Source organism: Cetorhinus maximus, chromosome 18, assembly GCF_964194155.1.
Source record: "Cetorhinus maximus chromosome 18, sCetMax3.hap1.1, whole genome shotgun sequence".
In the NCBI taxonomy this organism is placed as follows: Eukaryota; Metazoa; Chordata; class Chondrichthyes; order Lamniformes; family Cetorhinidae; genus Cetorhinus; species Cetorhinus maximus.
Window position 1 is genome coordinate 23016161 of NC_135896.1, and position 19173 is coordinate 23035333.

Sequence of the window (19173 nt, forward strand, 5' to 3'; positions counted from 1 at the left end):
TAGATTTTTAGTATTTGAGAGGTGAAGCCCAGAGGCTCGTGAAACAATGGGAATTTGCATTCAAAGGTGAAAATAGGTATAAAGGTGAGAAGTTTAAGTGTAAGGGGCAGGCATGTTAAGATCTAACACAAGTGTGAAAAGCCTCAAGTTGCTGTCTACAAGGGACTGAAGCTGAGGAAAAACTCACTTTGAATTCAACAGTCCAGGGCGTGTGCTTTGCCTGGGCCTGTTTAAATCTATGTGTTTTACTGTTGCCTTAACGGAGGTGTATCTGGGGGTTAGATTAATCAGGGGAGCTGGGAGTTATCATAGTAGTAATTTGTAGACCTATGTATGTGCTTAAAATCATTTGGCTTGGAATTATATCGCAAAAAAATATCGGAATCATATTGGAAAAAAATGTCTCCAATTAATCAATGCTTAATTTAGTTTTGTAAAAACCCAATAAGACTCGGTGGTTTATTACTTCTGAATTCAAGGCATGCATCTCTAAATAAATATACGGGCCGACAAATGGCAAGTAACATTCGCGCCACACTAGTGCCATGCAATGACAGTCTCCAACAAGAGAGAATCTAACCATTGCCCCTTGATGTTCAATGGAAGAGTTTAAAGATTCGATCCTTCAGTAGTGAGAACCCATGCGGAGGAACAGAGGGTTTAAATGGTAAGACAAGCAGCAGAGATAACTGATGATTATGAGTTAGTTCATAGAGCTAAACTTTTTTTTGTCACCCTTTTAAATCAGAAAAGGATAGAATATGGGAAGATGAAAGGAAGGAGGGTAGTCAGGAAAGCGAAGGAGTAGGTGGACATTCGCAGGAAGCTTTTACTCAGAATAAAAATGAAGGTGCTGAGGATAAAAGTGACATTTGAAAATTGAGGTGTTTTCATTGTAATAAAGTTAGACACATGAAATCTGTGTGTTGAAAATTGCAAGGAAAATCTGTTGGGATTATTGGGGTGCAGAAAAGTTTTGGAAGTAAAAGTACTATGGGTTATGAGTTTCAGACACAAACCAGTAGTTTGTGTACAGGTAAAACAGGAAGAATCGCTGATATGTAAAGAAGTGGGTATGTGTTCACAATTTACCCAAGAGAATTCTGAGGAGCAGGTTGCAAAAATGTTTAAAGATTTTTTATGTGAAGGGGAAGTCTTTCCAAGTGTACAGGGTGGAGCAGGTAAAGGTATTAAAATTTTAAGAGACACAGGGGCTAGTCAATCCTTAATGTTGTGGGATAGTGATATTCGTTGTTCAGAGGGAGTATTGCAGGAACAGGTGATAATAAATAGGGTTCATGGAGATGCTAAATCTATTCCCTTGTGGAAGGTAAATTTAAAGAGCAAGTGGAAAACAGGTGAGGTTGGAGTAGTGGAAAAATTGTCCATTACAGGGGCTCAACTTATTCTGGGTAATGATATAGCAGGGACACAGATGTGGGTGATGCCTATGGTAGTTGAACAGCCTGCAGAAGTGTTTTCAACAGAATTGTTGCCGAGAGAGCAACCTGGATTGTTTCCAGATTCTGTGATAATGAAATCACAGGCTCAAAGGCTGAAACAAGAAGAACAGGAAGTTCAAAGGCAGAGAGAAGGTGTGGAAGTTCAGTTAACTGGCACTGTGTTTGATAACATTGTTATCAAGAGTGGAAGACAATGCAGCTGTGGTGTTTAATTCAAGACATTTAGTGGAGTTACAGGAAAAGGATTTGCCAGTGCCTACAACAAAATAAGGAGTTTTGAGATTTCTGAGCATGAATGGATTTTACCAGAAATTTGTGCCAAAATTTAGAAGAATGGTTGCTCCATTGACTGAACTATTAAAAAAAAACAAGAAGTTTCAATGGACGCAGGAGTGTCAGAAGGCATTTGACAGTTTGAAGACTGTATTAACTATGACACCAGTTTTAGCAGTACCCAATTGCCCCAAGCAATTTAGGTTGGCTGTGATTTTAGTTGACGCAAGCAATATAGATTGGGACTATACTGTTACAAGAAGGTGAAAATGGAATTGAAAACCTAATAGGGTATTTTTCATAAAAGTTGGATGTACAACAGTGAAGATATTTGACAATCGAAAAGGAAGCTTTGGGTTTGGTATTAGCTTTGCAGCATTTTGAGACTTATGATGCAAACAATTCATCAGAAACAATTGTTTATTCAGACCGCAAACCTTTAAAGTTTCTGGACAAAATTCGAGACAGACGTGCAAGGCTATTGAGATGGAGTTTATTACTGAAACCATCTAATCTACAGGCTATACATGTGGCTGGACGGGAAAATCTGATTGCAGGTGCATTATCAAGAGTTTGAATCTTAATGGGAAAATTGGACATGTAAAAATCTGGACACTGAATTGAAATGATTTCAGTTGATACGAAGGATTTATGTATATATTATTTATTATGTTTATGCATGCATCTGGTAATGTAATAGTGTAAGTATATAGATAAGTATAGGAGGTAGAGTAGGATGGGTTAATAAAATGAAGCTGTCTTTTTAAATTATGACAGTTCATTTTTCAATAAGGAGGGGGATGCCAGGGAGATATAATAATTTTCATAATGTTATTTGTAATTTATTGTAAAGTAGAGTAATAGTGGGGTCTCTGTGTCTATGTATGTGTGTGGGACTTAATTGAATTAGAGAAAGCTGGTCTGAAACCTTTGATTTAAGAAGAGAAGCTAGGTTTGAAATGCTAAATAGGTAAACATGGGTGAAGTTTTAGAATGTGAGGAGTAAAGGGAACATTTGCATTTTTAAATAAACCAGACTAGCTTGAATTCAAAAGAGGGGGTGAAATGGTTCATCTAGCCAGGAGAAGTTAAGAAACAGTGCGCAGAATTTTCTGCCTGTCGGGCGGGCCGGGAGCCAATCCCCGCCAGAGAAGCGGGCCCCGCCGCCATTTTACGTGGACGGGCCAATTAAGGCCCGCCCAGCGTGACGTCCAGCGGAAAGCGCTATGCACTTCCTGTGCGGGTGGGGGGGATTCCCCAAAAGCAAGAGTGCGCTCTTTCGCGCATGCGCACGCAAGAGCACACATCTCCCTGAGGCTAAATGCTGCCTCAGGGAGGTCGCTTCCACGTTGAAAAATATTAAAAATAAAAAACAAATTCTCCAACATGTCCCCCTCATGTGACAATGTCACATCAGATGGGACATGTTCATAATTTACATAATAACTTTATTAAAATTTTTGCAATCCTGCATGAAACCTCATCCCGCCGCTGGATGAGGTTTCATGTTTTATATATTTGCCACCGGGGCTCCTGGCCGACCCACCAACCTTAAGGTTGGATGGGCAGATCCTTTAATTGTTTAAATGATCCTGTCAATGGCCTCAATTGGCCATTGACAGGTCAGCAGGCCCGCAGCTGATTTTTCTGTGGGCCCGGCTTCCTGAAAATTTAAATGAGCCGGGATGATGTCGGGGGTTCCGCCCGACGTCAACCCGCACCATTTTACACGTCGGCAAGTGGGCCCCACCCCCTGCTCGCCAACGGCAAAATTCTGCCCAGTGTGTTTATTTTTCCTGGTAAAATTGGTACTATGATATATTTTTATTAGTGGAGAGGTAAAGTCCAAAGGCATAGTGAAACAATGGGAATTTGCATTCAAAGGGGAAAATACATGTAAAGGAGGGAGGACTATGTGCAAGGGAAAGCATTTTGTAAGATCTAACGTAAGTGTGAAAAGCCTCAAATTGCTGTCTACAAGGAACTGAAGCTGAGGAAAAACTTATTTTGAATTTGACTGCCCAGGGTGTGCGCTTTGCCTGGGTCTGTTTAAATCTATGCGTGTTACTATTGCCTTAACAGGGGTGTAACTGGGAGTTAGATTAATCAGGGGAGTTGGGAGTTATTATAGTAGCAATTTGTAGACCTATGTATGTGCTTAAAATCATTTCTTCTATTAATAAATGTTTAATTTAGTTTTCTGAAAAAAATATGGCTCGGTGTTCTTATTACTACTGAATTCAAGGCACACATCTCAAAATAAATATACAAATTGCAAATAGTTGTGGCAGCTGCTTCAAGTTTCCCTCTGGAATTTGAGCAGCTTGGCATTTACCATCCATCTGCCAAAACAAACAATTGCTTTCTTTTCCATAGCCAATTTGTATCCACAGAGCCCATCCCTTTTACCTCATGGGCTTTAAATTTTGCTAACAAGTCAATTATGTGATATTTGTCAAGTGCTTTTTTTTTGAAATTCCATCGCAACAACATCACCTGATCAACTCTCATCAACCCTCTTCATTATTTCATCCAAGAACTCAATGAAGTTGGTCAAACAGAAGTTGCCTTTAAACATGCCATGTTGACTTTCATTTATTAGCCCACATTTTACCAAATGCCAATTAATTTTAACCTAGATTATTGTCTTTAAAAGTTTCCTCATCACCAAAGTTAAGCTGACTAGTCTCCAGTTGACAGGCTTATCACTGTCCCCTTTTTCTAACCGTTGGATTAACAACTGCATCGTATGGTGTGGCATTGAACCATAAAAGCCAGAAATGTCTTTCAAGAAAAATGACCAGTGTTAGAAATGTACAGCAAGACTACCAGTAGAAGGAGACCTCAATATTCCAGATTCAGCAGGACAGAGCTTTTTCATTTGGCCTGGAGCTTTGCACAACATTGAATTTAGGATTTATAACTTGGCCAATCTAACAGCAAAAGATGTTTTTCACAGAACATAAAAAAAACACTTTGATGACGGAGTCTTTACAAAATCTCCTATATATTTTACAAGTGACCTTGCTGAAAAGTACATAGGAGGTGATAAAATGAACCAATGAAAGCAATCTCTTTGAACATTATCTAGTTTTTATCTGTGTGCTATTTGGACTCAGTAAGATGCCATCCCTTTGCGAAATTCAAATAATGACTTTAATAATTCTCCTAGGTTGCACAGTTTAAGCAAACATCTGCTCATCGAACTAATTGACTAGCTGCTGCAAGGGTCTTAAACCAGTTTGAATACAAAAACTTAACTCATTCTGTGACAAGGTTACAATTTTTAAAAGTAATTCAGACTAATGTTATCCTGTCAGTATCTGCAAAATATCGGCACTTTCATAAATAACATAAAATAAAAACAGAAAATGCTGGAAAAACTCAGCAGATCGGGCAGCATCTGTGGAGAGAGAAATATGTTTTGAGTCTGCATGACTCTTCTTCAGAGCGGTTACATTAAGATTTCATTCATTTAAACTCCAATGTGTATAGTCCCAACATACTCAACATTTCCTCATAAGACAATCCCTTCATCCCCAGTGAACCTTCAATGCAAGTATATCCCTCCTTAAGTAAGAAGACCAAGCCTTACACAATACTCTAAGTGTGATCTCACCAATAGCCTGACACTTGTAGCAAGACTTCCCTACTTTTATACTCCATTCCCCTTGCAATAAAGGCCAACAATCCATTTGCCTTCCTAATCATTTGTTGTAACTGCTTGCTAACTTCTTGTGATTCATACTCGAGGGCATACAGATCTCTGTGCCACAGCATTCTGTAGTCTCTCTCTATTTAAATAATATTTTGCTTTTCTCTTATTCCTACAAAAATGGATAACATCACATTTTCCCACAATATACTCCATCTGCCAATTTTTTGCCCACTCTCTGAACCAACTATACCCCTTTGCAGATACTTTGGGCTGAATTTTCAGGGTCCGGTTGGAAAAGAAGGTGATGACGGGGGAGGAAGGAAACTTCCTGATACCAGCTGGCATGTCAGTTTCAAGATGTTATTCTCGTATCTGATAATGTTCACCAGGGTGGGGGGAGGGCGGGTAGGGATTCCACTTGTCTCCCGATTGAGACCAATTAAGTTCGTTAAAAAGCTATTTAAGAGTTTGTTGGAGGGGAAAGGTGGAAGCTAAGGAGGTACACGGGTTTCAGGAGCTGTCTATTTGTGATCAGCTGAAGGAAGTTGGTAAAGAGTGGGGTGCCAAACATGGCTGCCCCAGGGAATTACCCCCAGCCCATAAGAGGGCAAAGGGCAACTCAGCCTTTGCAAAGGAGGTGCCTTCGGTACTGCACAGGTGGCAGGGAGAGTGAGCACTCAGTGCTCGGGCATTGAATGGCATTGTAACGCCCTGACTTTGTGAGGGAAGAAGAGCAGGGGGCAAGACTGCCAATCACGAAAGGGTGGCCACCTGCCCAAAAGAAAGGCTGCAGCTGGCAATGGCAGCATGACTGACAGATTTTAGGCTCAGTGCAGTGGCAATGAGGGGCAATAACCGCTGCCCCACCCACTGCCCCCACCCCACCCACACCAGAACCTCTGCAGGAAGGGCGGAAGCCTGAACAACAGTGGGGCATGGGAGAGTAAAGAGGCACAGGAAACCAACAGAGGCCAAAACCTGAACATAGGATCTAATAAACCACCAAAGACAGAGCTAACTGGAGATGACCAAGGACCAGTCTCCAGGCAGATGCTCGCAGACATCTGTGACCTCATCAGTTAAGAACTCACACCTCACAACTGCAACAAGAGCTTCCTCTGTGTGTACGCTTACTTTCCTGGCAGCTGTCATGATTCCTTTATCCTCTGCCAGCCTAGGCTGCCTCAGATCTTCATTCCAACCCCCAAAGTGCATGGGTGGATCCCAGGGAAGAAGAGTAAAACCTTGAATAGCTATTCACCTCTCTTCGGGAGCCCAGACAGAGGCACAGTAGCAATACAACCTATGCCACCTGCTCATTAGAACAACCATTATGCAGGCCACTGGGCTTTTGAAGATGTGTTTCCGGTGCTTGGATTAGTCAGCTGGCATCTTCCAGTACCTGAAAGGGTATCGGGCATTGTGCTAGTCTGTTGCATTCTTCATATCATTGTCCTCCAGAGAACTGTGGACCTTGAGGATGATGAGGCCCTGGAATGAGACAGCTCATTGAGGAAGAGGAGGGACAAGAGGTGACAGAGGAGGAGGAAGTGGAGGTGGAGAGAGATGACACTGAACAGAGAGATGCCCCTGCTGCACATTGAGGTGGTTGGGCACAGTTTGAGGTGTGGAGGGGACAGGAGGTCACCACAAATGTCAAGGATTTTTTGATTTAGTCAAGTTTCAACTCAGCCACTCTGACCCAGGTTAAAGGGCATGGCATGGAAGGAAGCCTAAGATATCTGCACTAACACATGTATGGGAGACACAGCCTGGAATCTCTAATCACTTACCACTAATGAAGGAAGCATACCTACCCAGAAGATTTGCACTCACCATGGAAGATCCCATTTTATCTTCCACCGCCTCATGCCACATTTTGTCTCACGCCAGCAATAATAAGAGTTCAAGGGTTATGGCTTAAAGTGTCATCATTTATGCATTTCAAATATAGGTAAATAGTAGACAGATACAGTAAGAAGGCACTCCATTGACCCACTTAGTGTCAAGCACCACCTGGTGGCCTCCTCCTGCCACCCTTGGGGAAGAGCAACTCTCTCCTTCCCCTCACGGCGTCCAACATTAGATCCAGATCAGCATTGATGAAGTGAGAGGCAGCACTGCCACTGGTGTCAGGCCTCCAGCTCTCCTGTGACATCTCGCTTCCTTCTGATCGAGGATTATTACGGAAAATAAAAGCGCATGGTGTAGTGGGTAAATGTTAACATGGATAGAAGGTTGGCTGGCTGGAAGAAAGCAGAGAGTATGCATTAAATGGTACTTTTTTTGAATGGCAGGATGTGATGAGGGGAGTCCCACAAGGTTCTGTACTGGGGCCTCAACTTTTTACAATTTACATTAACGACTTAGATGAGGGGCGTGAAGACATGGGAGCTAAATTTGCAGATGACACAAAGATAGGTAGGAAAGTATGTTGTGAAAAGGACATGAGGAGGTTGCAGATGGATATAGATAGGTTAAGTGAGTGCGCAAAGATCTGGCAAATGGAGTTTAATTTGTGAAAATGTGAAATTGTTCACTTTGGCAGGAAGAACAAAAAAGCAGATTATTACTTAAATGGAGAATGGCTGCATAGTTCTGCGGTGCAGAGGGATCGAGGTGTTCTAGTACATGAGCCACAAAAAGTTAGTATGCAGGTACAGCAAGTAATTAAGAAGGCTAATGGAATGCTAGCTTTTATTACGAGAGGGATTGAACATAAAAGTAAGGACGTTATGCTTCAGTTATTCAGGGCATTGCTGAGACTACACCTCGAATACTGTGCGCAGGCTTGGTCTCCTTATTTAAGGAAGGATGTAAATGCATTGGAGGTGGTTCAAAGGAGGTTTATTAGATTGATACCTGGAATGAGTGGGTTGTTTTATGAGGATAGGTTGGACAGACTGGGCTTGTTTCCACTGGAGTTTAGAAGAGTAAGGGGTGATTTGATTGAAGTATACAAGGTCCTGAATGGCCTTGACAAGGTAAACGTCGAAAGGATGTTTCCTCTTGTGGGTGAGTCCAGAACTAGGAGGCACTGCTTTAAAATTAGGGGTTGCCCTTTTCGGGCAGAGATTAGGAGATTTTTTTTCCCTCAGGGGGCTGTGCACTTTGGAATTCTCTGCCTCAGAAGGTGGTGGAGGCGGAGTCATTGAATATTTTTAAGGCAGAGGTAGTTTTATTCTTGTTAGGCAAGGGAATTAAAGGTTATCAGGGTTAAATGGGAATGTGGAAATTGAAACACAAGAAGATCAGCTATGATCTTATTGAATGGTGGAGCAGACTTGAGAAGCCAAATGGTCTACTCCTGTTCCTATTTCTTGTGTTCTTATGGTGTAGTGTCAGGCTTTGTCAGAATTAGCAGATTTCTCCCTTAGGACAGCCAGCTGCCTCAGTTTAAATGAGTCCCATGCTTCATTTGGCTTACCCCCATTCCCACCCTCACTGGCTCTAATCAGACAAGAAACCTGTCTCCATGTCAATTGAGGGCTCACTGCCGTCAAAATATTAACTTTAATCAGTTTCCCAGTGGAGTTTCTGACCCGTAAACAAATCCAGCCCCTGTTTCCCAGGTCTGTGGCGAAAACTCAGCCCTTTGTGTTCTCCTCACGACTTTCACTCCTTTGTATCAACAGCAAATTTGGCAGCAGTACACTCAGTCTCTACATCCAAGTCATAATATTGATTGTAAATTGTCACGGTCACCACAGCACTCAACATCTTTGCCTTCAACTTCTTCCAGTCTCCCATAGGGGGTATCAGCAACCTGTCACTCTGCAGTCCATGCTTGTATGAACCAGATTCTGAAGGCATGTGAGGCAAGTTAGCATAGTTCACATGTTGAGAGGAAGAAGCAGCAAATGTGAGCAAGAGGGTAAAATCATGTTGAGGGCAGAAGGTGTTCCAGTGAAACATCCTGTTATGATTGGCGGAGAGATGAGGGAAGTAAGGAAGGGAAGGAATGCTAATGCAGGGGCTAAATTGAGAGTGGCTCCATGCTCTGCAGAGAATAAGAGAGTTGTGAAGGGGATGCAGCAGGGACTAACAGTAGTAGTTAGCAATGAGGTCATTAACTCTCTTCTTGAAATAAGAACAGGAAATATTGGAAATACTCAGCAAGTCAGGCAGCATCCGTGGAGAGAGAAAAAGAATTAACATTTCAGGTCAGTGATCTCTCATCAGAATGTATAAAGAACATGTAAAGATGTCTTTCCACATTGCGACAGTGTCCTGGGAACAGTTTACTTGCTGGCCACCTCTTTCCCTTGCAGTCAAGGAACTTGCCCAGGCACCAGCACAGGAGAAAAGGACATTGATTCTTCTGCTCCGTTCTCAATTAGCATCGCAACAGTACCATCCAAACATTTGTGGGGGTGGGGGGAGCGAGGGTGGGGGGCAGGGGGAGGGTTGCTGCTGGTCACAATCATCTTGCCATTACTAGTTTCTAAGAACTGAGTACAACCAGCATATGGAAAGTACAACCCCCTTTCAAAGACGCAGGCTACATCTAAATAGCAGTAATTATGTAGTAATTATGGTTTTATTTAGTGAGTAATGTACCTTTAAGAGTAATATTTGTTAGGCAAAATCACATGATCTGTAGTAACCAATAGGAGAGTAGCGCGGGCTACCTCAGCAGCCAGTGTAGAGATAGAGTTGGAGTTGAAAGCACACATGTCATTGCTGCTGAGTATATTGTAAATAAACTTAATGTTTCCACCCAAAAAGTGTCTGCAGATCAACCCTATCATTAATAGCACAACTCAGCCACCCTACAACACCCATTGGATTTATAACATCAATGTGCTGCCTATAGGGACTGCGATTGACATTGGCAGCTCATTAATTTTATAGTAAGGTCCAACCATGAAAATGGGCAACTCGCTGAAGTCATTGGGTGGGCAGAGCACTATTACCAAAGATATTGACCAATATGACCAAAGATATATTAACTGGATGTTTTTTCCAATATTGTTTGTATGATCCTGCTGTTTACAAAATGATTGCCGTATATTTTTGCACAGCAAACCCTAAAAAGTAATAAATTGTAAATCAAGTGCTTTGGGATATTAGTGAGGGAAATGCTCTGGCACTAACTCTATGAATGCAAGTCTTCATCTGAAAAGAGGAAAACAAGTCAACATTCTGAGTAAAAACTTTTATCATAACATTTTCCAGGTTCTGTCACTCCAATTCTCTATTTGCCATATTTCCTGCCTGCTGGACAGATTGGGTCAGATTCCAGTTAATCTATTTTTGGCGGCACTAGTTGGAGAATGAAGGTGAGGACACTGTTTTCTGACAGGATTATGGGATCTTTAATGTTCAGCAAATGGAAGGCTGGTGTAACACTGAAGCTGTAGGATGGCACCTTCAACAATACAGCCTTCTCAGTGTTGCACCCGAGTGTCAGCCTAGGCCATGCCAACAACCTCCTGCTCCAGAGCTGAGGTTGGCCCGCTGAATTAGCTGACCGTTGATGGTGGCCACTAATGAACTGCTGTGAACTTTCAGCTTTGCAGTTTTCTACCTATACAGCAACAATAACAATTGCATTCATGTGGCTGAACAGTAACATAGAAAGACACCCAAGGCGCTTCATTAACATATGATTAGACAATGAAGGAGATATTAGCAGAGGTGACCAAAACTTTGGTTCAAAATGTGGGTTTTAACTTGTGCAGTAAAGAAGGAGATGAAGGTAAGGCAGCAAAGGCTGTTCAGGAGAGAATACTAGAGTGTGGACTGAAGGGACAATTGCTTCTTGGTTTCTGAAAAGAGGGAGTAGGGAAAGACTTGTGCATGGCACATCTTCAATTTTCCCTATCACCTCCAACCTCTTCTTCATGCTTTTCGAGCTAAAGGAAAATAGAGCTGAAAATATTTCAGAGCGAGTGTCTCTGATCAAGCTTCAAGGACTGGATTATATCTGCACGTTGAGTAATATGTATTTACTGTTAATGGTTAACGAGCAAAAAAATGGTTTCTGACTCTTTTACTCAATTGGCTTTTCTCCACAACGAAATATCTATCAGAATGATGTTGCAAGATACGTATCAGTAAAAAAAAACCTATTGCCTTCAGCACAAGCAAGAAATGTGAGCGGTGAGATTTGATTCAGCAATAGTTTAATTGTTGCATCTCTTTTCTAATGTTTTGCTTTTCTATATCATATTATATATTTTATATCATATCATTTTAATTATTATTTTGGTATTCATTAATTAATAATTATTATTCATCTGTTATATTAATAAAATATAATATATTTTATATTATATCAATTTATAACTTGCTTGACAAAATTAAAATTAAACTCGTAGCTTGCAATCTGTGTGAGCAGTGCTGAGTTGAAATCAAGGTCAACAAACTAGTGAAAATAAGTGAACGACTGAAACTAAAGAAAGCTGTGCTGTTTGTCGATTTAAATAAGCTGTTGTTGTTTCTGTGGCTTCACACTCTTCCCTTGGAGAATAGTGTGACATAGTGAAGGGGTTCTCTGCTGAATAACAGTCAGGCTGCAGTGTAAATGGTCTCCCCATGGTTGTAGCCATCTTTTTATATCAGTTGACAGGGTGGTTAGTCCTACATGGTAAGCAGATTTTATAGGCTCCTGCAATCCATACGATGTGGGGGAGGGGTAGAGGGCATCTATACCCACACCTATTGATGCTGGATGACAACCCCAAATTTAGAGCCAAAGATCAGCTCTCCACTTGCCCGCACTGTCTGGAACGGAGTTTCAATCCTACACCTTTTGACTCAGAAGTGGAAATGTTGCCACCAAAGCAAAGGCTTGCTCCATTAGACAGATGATTTAATAAGTTGATAGTCCGATGCAATGAGATGTTTGTATTGCATATTTATGTAATTACATATTTATGATTTACTATCTAATAATCTTCATTAATTTTAATTGAGCTACAACTATGCACACTTGTAGATTTTCATCACTCATACCAAGTATAACCTATTTATATTAAAACAGGCAGACAAAATACTCACATGTTACAAAGCAGCCCTTACACTTTCATCTTTTTGGATAGCAAAACAGTCTTCAATAGTAGGAACTTTAAAAAGTGTTAATTCATAATTTATGAAGACTCACAAATTATGACTGATATAATCTTTAATTATTCTCCTGCCATGCAAAATACAGGTTACAAAAAGTAGCAAAATGGTGGGTTACTGCATACAGCCTTCGCCTGTATGAGATTAAATTGTCAACAGAACTATAAAATTACTGGACTATATGACTACTGGAACTTTGGCCTCATGAATCTTCTCAATATACGCTGTGTTACAGCAAACTTGTTCCAAATATGTAATAACAATAATGCTTAGCTAATTCGGGAAGAGCTTTTTCTGACTTCTGTCTCTGTGTGGGAGATTGACTTTTTTTAATTAAACAGATTTTGGGAAATAGATTTTGTGCCTTAGAGCTAAGGAACAAAAAAGGTGCAAATACATTGCTTGGTGCAGTCTTTGGGCCACCTACTAGTGGGAAGGATGTAGAGGGACAAATTTGCAAGGAAATTGCAGAGAGGTGCAACAGTTATAAAGTAGTTATAATGGGGGACTTTAATTGCGCAAATGTAGGATGGAATTTTCAGCTCCCACCAGCAGCGGGAATCATGGCAGGCTGGGGCATTAAACTTGGCGTGATGGAAAAAGTCAGTTTCCCACTGGCGGGAAATTAGTTTGGAATTTTGTTCTCCCGACGCTGATGGCGGGTTAAAGGTGGCTTGAGTTTCCCACTGATCTATGTCGGGAACCACATTTGCATTCATTTGCATCTCATGAATGTTCAGTAAAACTCGGTGGAATTATGTTCCCCCTCCAAATTAAATGCCCTGCCAGCGGGTAATTAGAATGGTCTGTTTCCTGACTATATATATGTGACATACACCTGGTGAGCTTCTGGGGGGGTTAGAAGGGGAACACGAGAGCGGAGGAAGGAGACAGAGGTAGAACTAGGGGGTGGTCAAGGAACAGAGTGGAGTACTGAAAGACTATCCTGTGGCAAGAGTTTTAAGACTGTCCAAGGGGGGGTCAGAGACTCTCCTCGGGCTGAGGCCATGCTCCTTCTACATGCCCTGAGACCCCTCCCTGATTGTTTTTATCTAGTTTGCTTTTCGATCTGCACCATTGTCAGGTGAGATCGAAAATGGTGCTGCTGATCTTTGAGACCAGCTTCCAGCTTCTCCATATCACCCATCAAGTTTCTCCCATCCTCCTCTATACTCACCACCTCCTAATACCCTTGCTCAGGGAAGACTGTCGCCCTGAGGAACAAGAGCCAATGGAGCCCTAGGAAGACCCAGATGCTGACGAGGAGGGGCCAAATCACAAAGATGTTTGGCACAACCAAGGTTCTACAGAAAACGCTGCCATACATGGAGATTAGCAAAGTACAGTGCCGCAGGCGCCTTTGCGTGTCTAGGGATATGGCAGTTCATATTTGCCACATTCTCTGTGAAGAATTCCCGCCGCATGGACTGAGAGGGCACCCAATGTTGGTTACTTTGTAGATTACCGCTGCACTGAACATTTTTGCCTGCAGATCCTTTGAGGGCTCCACTGGGAACCTCTGCAGAATCGCACAACCTACAACACACAAATGCATAAGGGAGGTGACAGTTGCCCTTTTCAGTAAAGCTCACCATTACATGCAGTTCCGCATGGATGAAGCAAGCCAGGCTGCCAGAGCTTTTGGACTCACTGTGATCTCAGGCCTTCTGCAAGGATCCCATTGACTGCACACATGTGGCCTTCAGAGCTCCCTGGCAACAGCTTGTGAGATCATTAATAGAAGAGGATTTCACTCTCTGGACAGCCAGCACATTTGTGATCACAGAAAGCAGATCCAGCATGTTTGCTCTAGGTACCCAGGGAGCTCATACATTTTGAGCCACTCCTAGGTGCCAGAGATATTTGAAGGAGCTCAGCGCTTGGGTGGTTGGCCAGTAATAAGGGGTACCATCAAAAGAGATGGGCTAATTAGTGCTTCTGAGGAGAGAAAAATTGCTGCACATTCAGCCACAAGATCCTTGTTAGAGCAGACTATTGGCCTTTTAAAGATGCTTTTCAGGTGTTTGGACCGGTCAGGTGGAGCTCCTCAATACTCACTGCAGAGAATGCCAGCATCATCATTGTTCACTGCACCCTGCACAATCTAGTGCTGCAAAGGGGGGATGTGTTGGCACAGGGAGACATGGAGGAGCTAGATGTCTCCTCGGACGAGGAGGACTTAGAAGGTGATGAATCTGAAGAGGGCGAGGATTCGGACAAGCCACATGAGAATGTCATTGCACTGGCACGACATGGCAGACGTGCCCATGACAACTTCACAGCTACAAGGTTTCAAGAGGAATAAGGTAAAGGTAAGTTTTCATGATTGAAGTTCTCTTCATGCCTCAATGCAGGGAACACAACGAAACCCTCATTGTCATCTTCAACATAATCACAAAAGGTCATCAATCTCACAGTGATCAAGGAGGAAGCATAAGTCACCTTCAATCCTAATGCTGGGATTTGAAAGGCGCAGTCATCTCAGGAACATGTGGCCATTGTGCGATGTGATAAGCACACCGCTAGCACACCTTTTTAAGCAACTACACATAGTACAGTCCTTTCAAATATGGCAGCAACAGGTCACTGGCCATGGCATTCTTCAAGGGACTGAAACACTATTGCACACATGGATGCACTCATGCCAGTGTGGCAGCAGCTTAGCAAGGTGGCTCTAAGACAAAAAACATTCATCAATGGTTAGTGCTTGACTGTCTCAAGAAGAAGCTACATCGGACAGTGCTATCTCTCGAAATGCGAGCTCTCATGCATGAATAATGCCAAGGCTTCATCTTGATACTGAGCCCCAAGACATTATTGGACATTAGGATGCAGTGACCTATTACTCAACAGCATGCACTCAAAATTGCAAGTTATACTAGCGTTATCCTCACAGAGATTTGTTCAGCAGGAGCATCATTTGATTATTTACAAATACCCATTGCCCTGCATTTGTCAGAAACTTGTCAAGTCTCCGTCCTGCTTTGCCTTGGCATTTGGGAGAGACGTGGCCCAGTCAATATTGACACAGCAGTCACTGACAACTTCTTCCCTTCATAGATCCTGCTGAGCACTCAGGTGTGCCAAAACATAATTTTCATAGCATTACATCACTTCACATTGTCCAAATCACAAAGGTCAATCCTTTCCATGTACCCTAAGTCAACGAGTGCACAGTCATGCAATGAATTCCATATCGATTTGTGTACTGTGTCTTTACAGGAGGATTCTATAAAGCACCACTAGGCAGCTATTCAGGAGCAGAGTAAGATTCTAACAGGTGAGTAGACGGCTTCATCAGGATGAGCACACACCTCTGACATCACAACCTCATTCACATCTAGCAGACATTTCTAATGCCACCAAGTGGAACCAACTTACATCGTTCAGAGTCATGCATGGGGAGAGTGGGAACTAATAAATGGATAATGTTCAGCCTGAAACGCGAAGTTGGAAATATGCTGCAGCGAGGAATGAAAGGCTATGCTGCTCAATGATGAATATTACTTTTCCCTAGAATTCACAGTTCTAAAATAAATGCTATTGCAATGTGCACTTTGGTGAAAAGTTTCTAACTTTGGTTGCAACAAATACTAGTAACTTCCACAACTGACAGGCTGCAATGCGACAACATCAGGATAATCACTAACCTTGATGAACAATTTTCATGAGGTCAAATAATGTCATAAAATAATAATAATGAGAAGCAACAACTACATGCGCATTGTCCAGCTGTCATTTTCATATAGGATGTGCCTTAATTCATGCCACTGAATTGGAACTAAAGGCGATTCACTGTGTAGAGGTCAAATGAGACTTAATGGAACTGACGGACAAGATGACAGATAATTGGATGGGTTCATTTTGTACCCTTGAATGAACACAAGTTCTTGCATCACATTGATTAGCAATTCAATACCTGAGACATGGAGAGGGATAAGTGTGAAACACATTTGCAATAGTGCAGATTATATACAGTGAATGAACACCCATGCCACCATTGTGCATTCAAAACTTCTTAATTTTTCCAACTCTGCCGTTACATCTAGCTGCAGCCCTGACATCCACAGCAGAGGAGGAGACAGCCTGCTGACTGCTATGCCCTGTTGTCTGAGATGACTTTGGTATGCTTCCTCTCGTGGCCCGAGGCCTGGAGGGCACTGGCCTGCTCAGCGTCTCCTGCTTTAGGGAAGATGCACCCTCCTTGGCTTGAGTTGCTTGAGTTGATGGGGTCACAGGCTGAGGGGATTTGAAGAGGCTGGACACCCTTGGAGTGTCCTGGGTAGACGCACCCAGAGTTTATGGCTGGTGCTCCTCATCCCTTTGAGTGCCTGAGGTACAGTCCCTGACTCTTTGAGAAGAAGGAGCACTTGGGGGGAGGACAAGGTGCTCTGGTCCCCTCTCGCCTAACCACTGCTGGAACGCACACATGGCTAGAGCGATGGAGTGCAAGTCCAAGCACATATCCGGCAGAAACTGTGCATTCTGCTGGACCTGGCTCTCCGAGGCACCTCCAACCTTATCATGGAGACTTTGACAACATCAAACAGACCATGGATGGACTCCTCCATCCTTTGTTCCAGTCTGGTAATGGCCTCTGACAACTCTGTCTGATGTTCCCCAGCCTGTCCTTGGACATCTCCAGCATTTCTCTTAGGGCTGATTGCAGTGGCTGATCATCGGACTCGGACTCAGACTCAACAGGGGCCTGCAGCCCTCCGAGTGTCAGGGGCTTCGGCTGCCGCTGTCTCTACCTGCTGTGTACCCATGTCGGAGAACTGATCACCAGTTTGTGAACTCGAGCCTGCTCTAGAACAAGGACCCACTGAGGTATGTGTGTCTGTGCTGGTAGAGGGTTCAGGTAAATGCAGTGACGGGTCATCCTCAGATAGTTCCTCTGCCTCCTCATCTGAGGTGCTCTGGGGGCTGGGCTGGGGCGCTTGCTGGTGGTCTTTCTCCACCTTCTCCTGCTGGTAGCTGGAGAAGAGATAATTAGTGATTGACTAGGCAGGCTCCAACATAATAGGTCACTCACAGTCATTGTCCCCATGCTGTCATTGTATACTGGATGGACTTTCACTGGCTCATTGGTGGAGGCCGATCTCGCCTACCATGCAAGAATGTTCTCTGCCCTCTTCAGTGAGCTCTGCCACATACCTCTTGTTGGAGGAGAGTGTACTCAGCTGAGGGGCACCACCTCCGGTCTTCAATCTCTCCCATTGGTTGCGGGAGATCTTGTCCTGCATAAAGGCAAATGGATTGAGTATGAGCACTATGGATGAAAGAGCGTTCAGAAGCATGCATGCCTGTTGTGTCTCCTGAGATCTTCCCGGTAAGGGATTAAGATGCTGTTTGTGCAGGATCTTACATGAGCTTAAAGTGGCTGGCAGACATGCAGTGCTGATGTCCCAGCTGATGGTACTGTGTGACATCCCTGTAGACTCTTAGACTGCCTGATGCCCTTATGAGAGTGGGAGTTTGGAGTGAGTAGAAGTTTCACTTACCCTGGTGGAGCGTATCAGATCGTTCATCCTTTTCCTCTACTGCAGGGCGGTCCTTTTCTGTTGGCCATGGACACTGACCTCCCTGGTGACCTCCCCCCAGGCCAGCGTGGTCAAGTGGGAGGACCTCCTGTTCCCATCCCTTGAAACGAGGGCCTGCCGCCTTTCCTGGACAGCCTGGAGGAGAATCCCCAGTGAGGCTTCACTGAACCCTAGTGCCGAGGGATTGTATGCTTGGGTGCGTGGTGAAGCAAAATTTTACACCATACCTGTCCTGCAGTGACTGAACGTCTGTGTGGATGCCGAGTGCCGTTTAAATATGGTGCCAGGGCCTTCAACCCCATGAGCTAACAGCAGAAAGGACAAATCCCTGCCTGCCTCACCACGGGACTCCACGAGCTCCTCATTGATGCATAATTAATGAGCTGATAAATCCAACCCCCTGCCCAGCGGGAATCACGCCAACCTTCCTGCCTGCCGCTGCACTTCCAGAATGGAAAATTCCGCCCATAGACTGGGATAGTAGTAGTGTAAAGTGGACAGAGGGGCAAGAGTTTCTAGAATGTGTTCAGAACAATTTTTTACAGCAGTGGGTTTCCAGTCCAGTGAGAAAGGAGGCACTGCTAGACCTGGTTCTTGAGGATGAGGTGGGCCAATTGGATCAAGTGTCAGTAGGAGAACATTTAGGGGACAGCGATCATTGTACCCATAAGGTTTCAGCTTTGGAAAAGGGCAAAGAACAATCCAGAGTAAAAATAATTAACTGGGCGACAGCCAACTTCAATGGGGTAAGAATGGATCTGGGCCAAAAAAACTGGATAAAAGCAAAAAACTGCGGATGCTGGAAATCCAAAACAAAAACAAAAATACCTGGAAAAACTCAGCAGGTCTCACAGCATCTGCAGAGAGGAACACAGTTAACGTTTTGAGTCCGAATGACTCTTCATCAGAGTCCAAGGTTGGCAGGAGAAACAGTAGCTGAACAATGGGTTACCTTCAATACAGAGATCATTCAGGCACAGTCAAGGTATATTACCTCGAAAGGGAAAGGTAGGGCAAACAAATCCAGGGCTCCATGGATGACAAAAGAGGTATAAATTAAGATAAGAAAGAAAAAGTATGCTTATGATAGATGTCAGGTAGAAAATACAATCGAGAACCAGGCTGAATATAGAAGGTTCAGAGGGGAAGTGAAAAGGCAAATAAG

General features: G+C 43.3%; 1 protein-coding gene across 1 annotated transcript in view; it reads left to right on the forward strand.

Annotated features, from left to right (window-relative positions):
- Nucleotides 1-19173, forward strand: part of LOC144693557 (uncharacterized) — a 64954-nt gene that overhangs the window by 34099 nt on the left and 11682 nt on the right. Inside the window, exon 6 of the mRNA XM_078563400.1 lies at nucleotides 14486-14754. Within this exon, the coding sequence (XP_078419526.1) occupies nucleotides 14486-14754 (269 nt within the window). The remainder of the gene's footprint in view (nucleotides 1-14485; nucleotides 14755-19173) is intronic.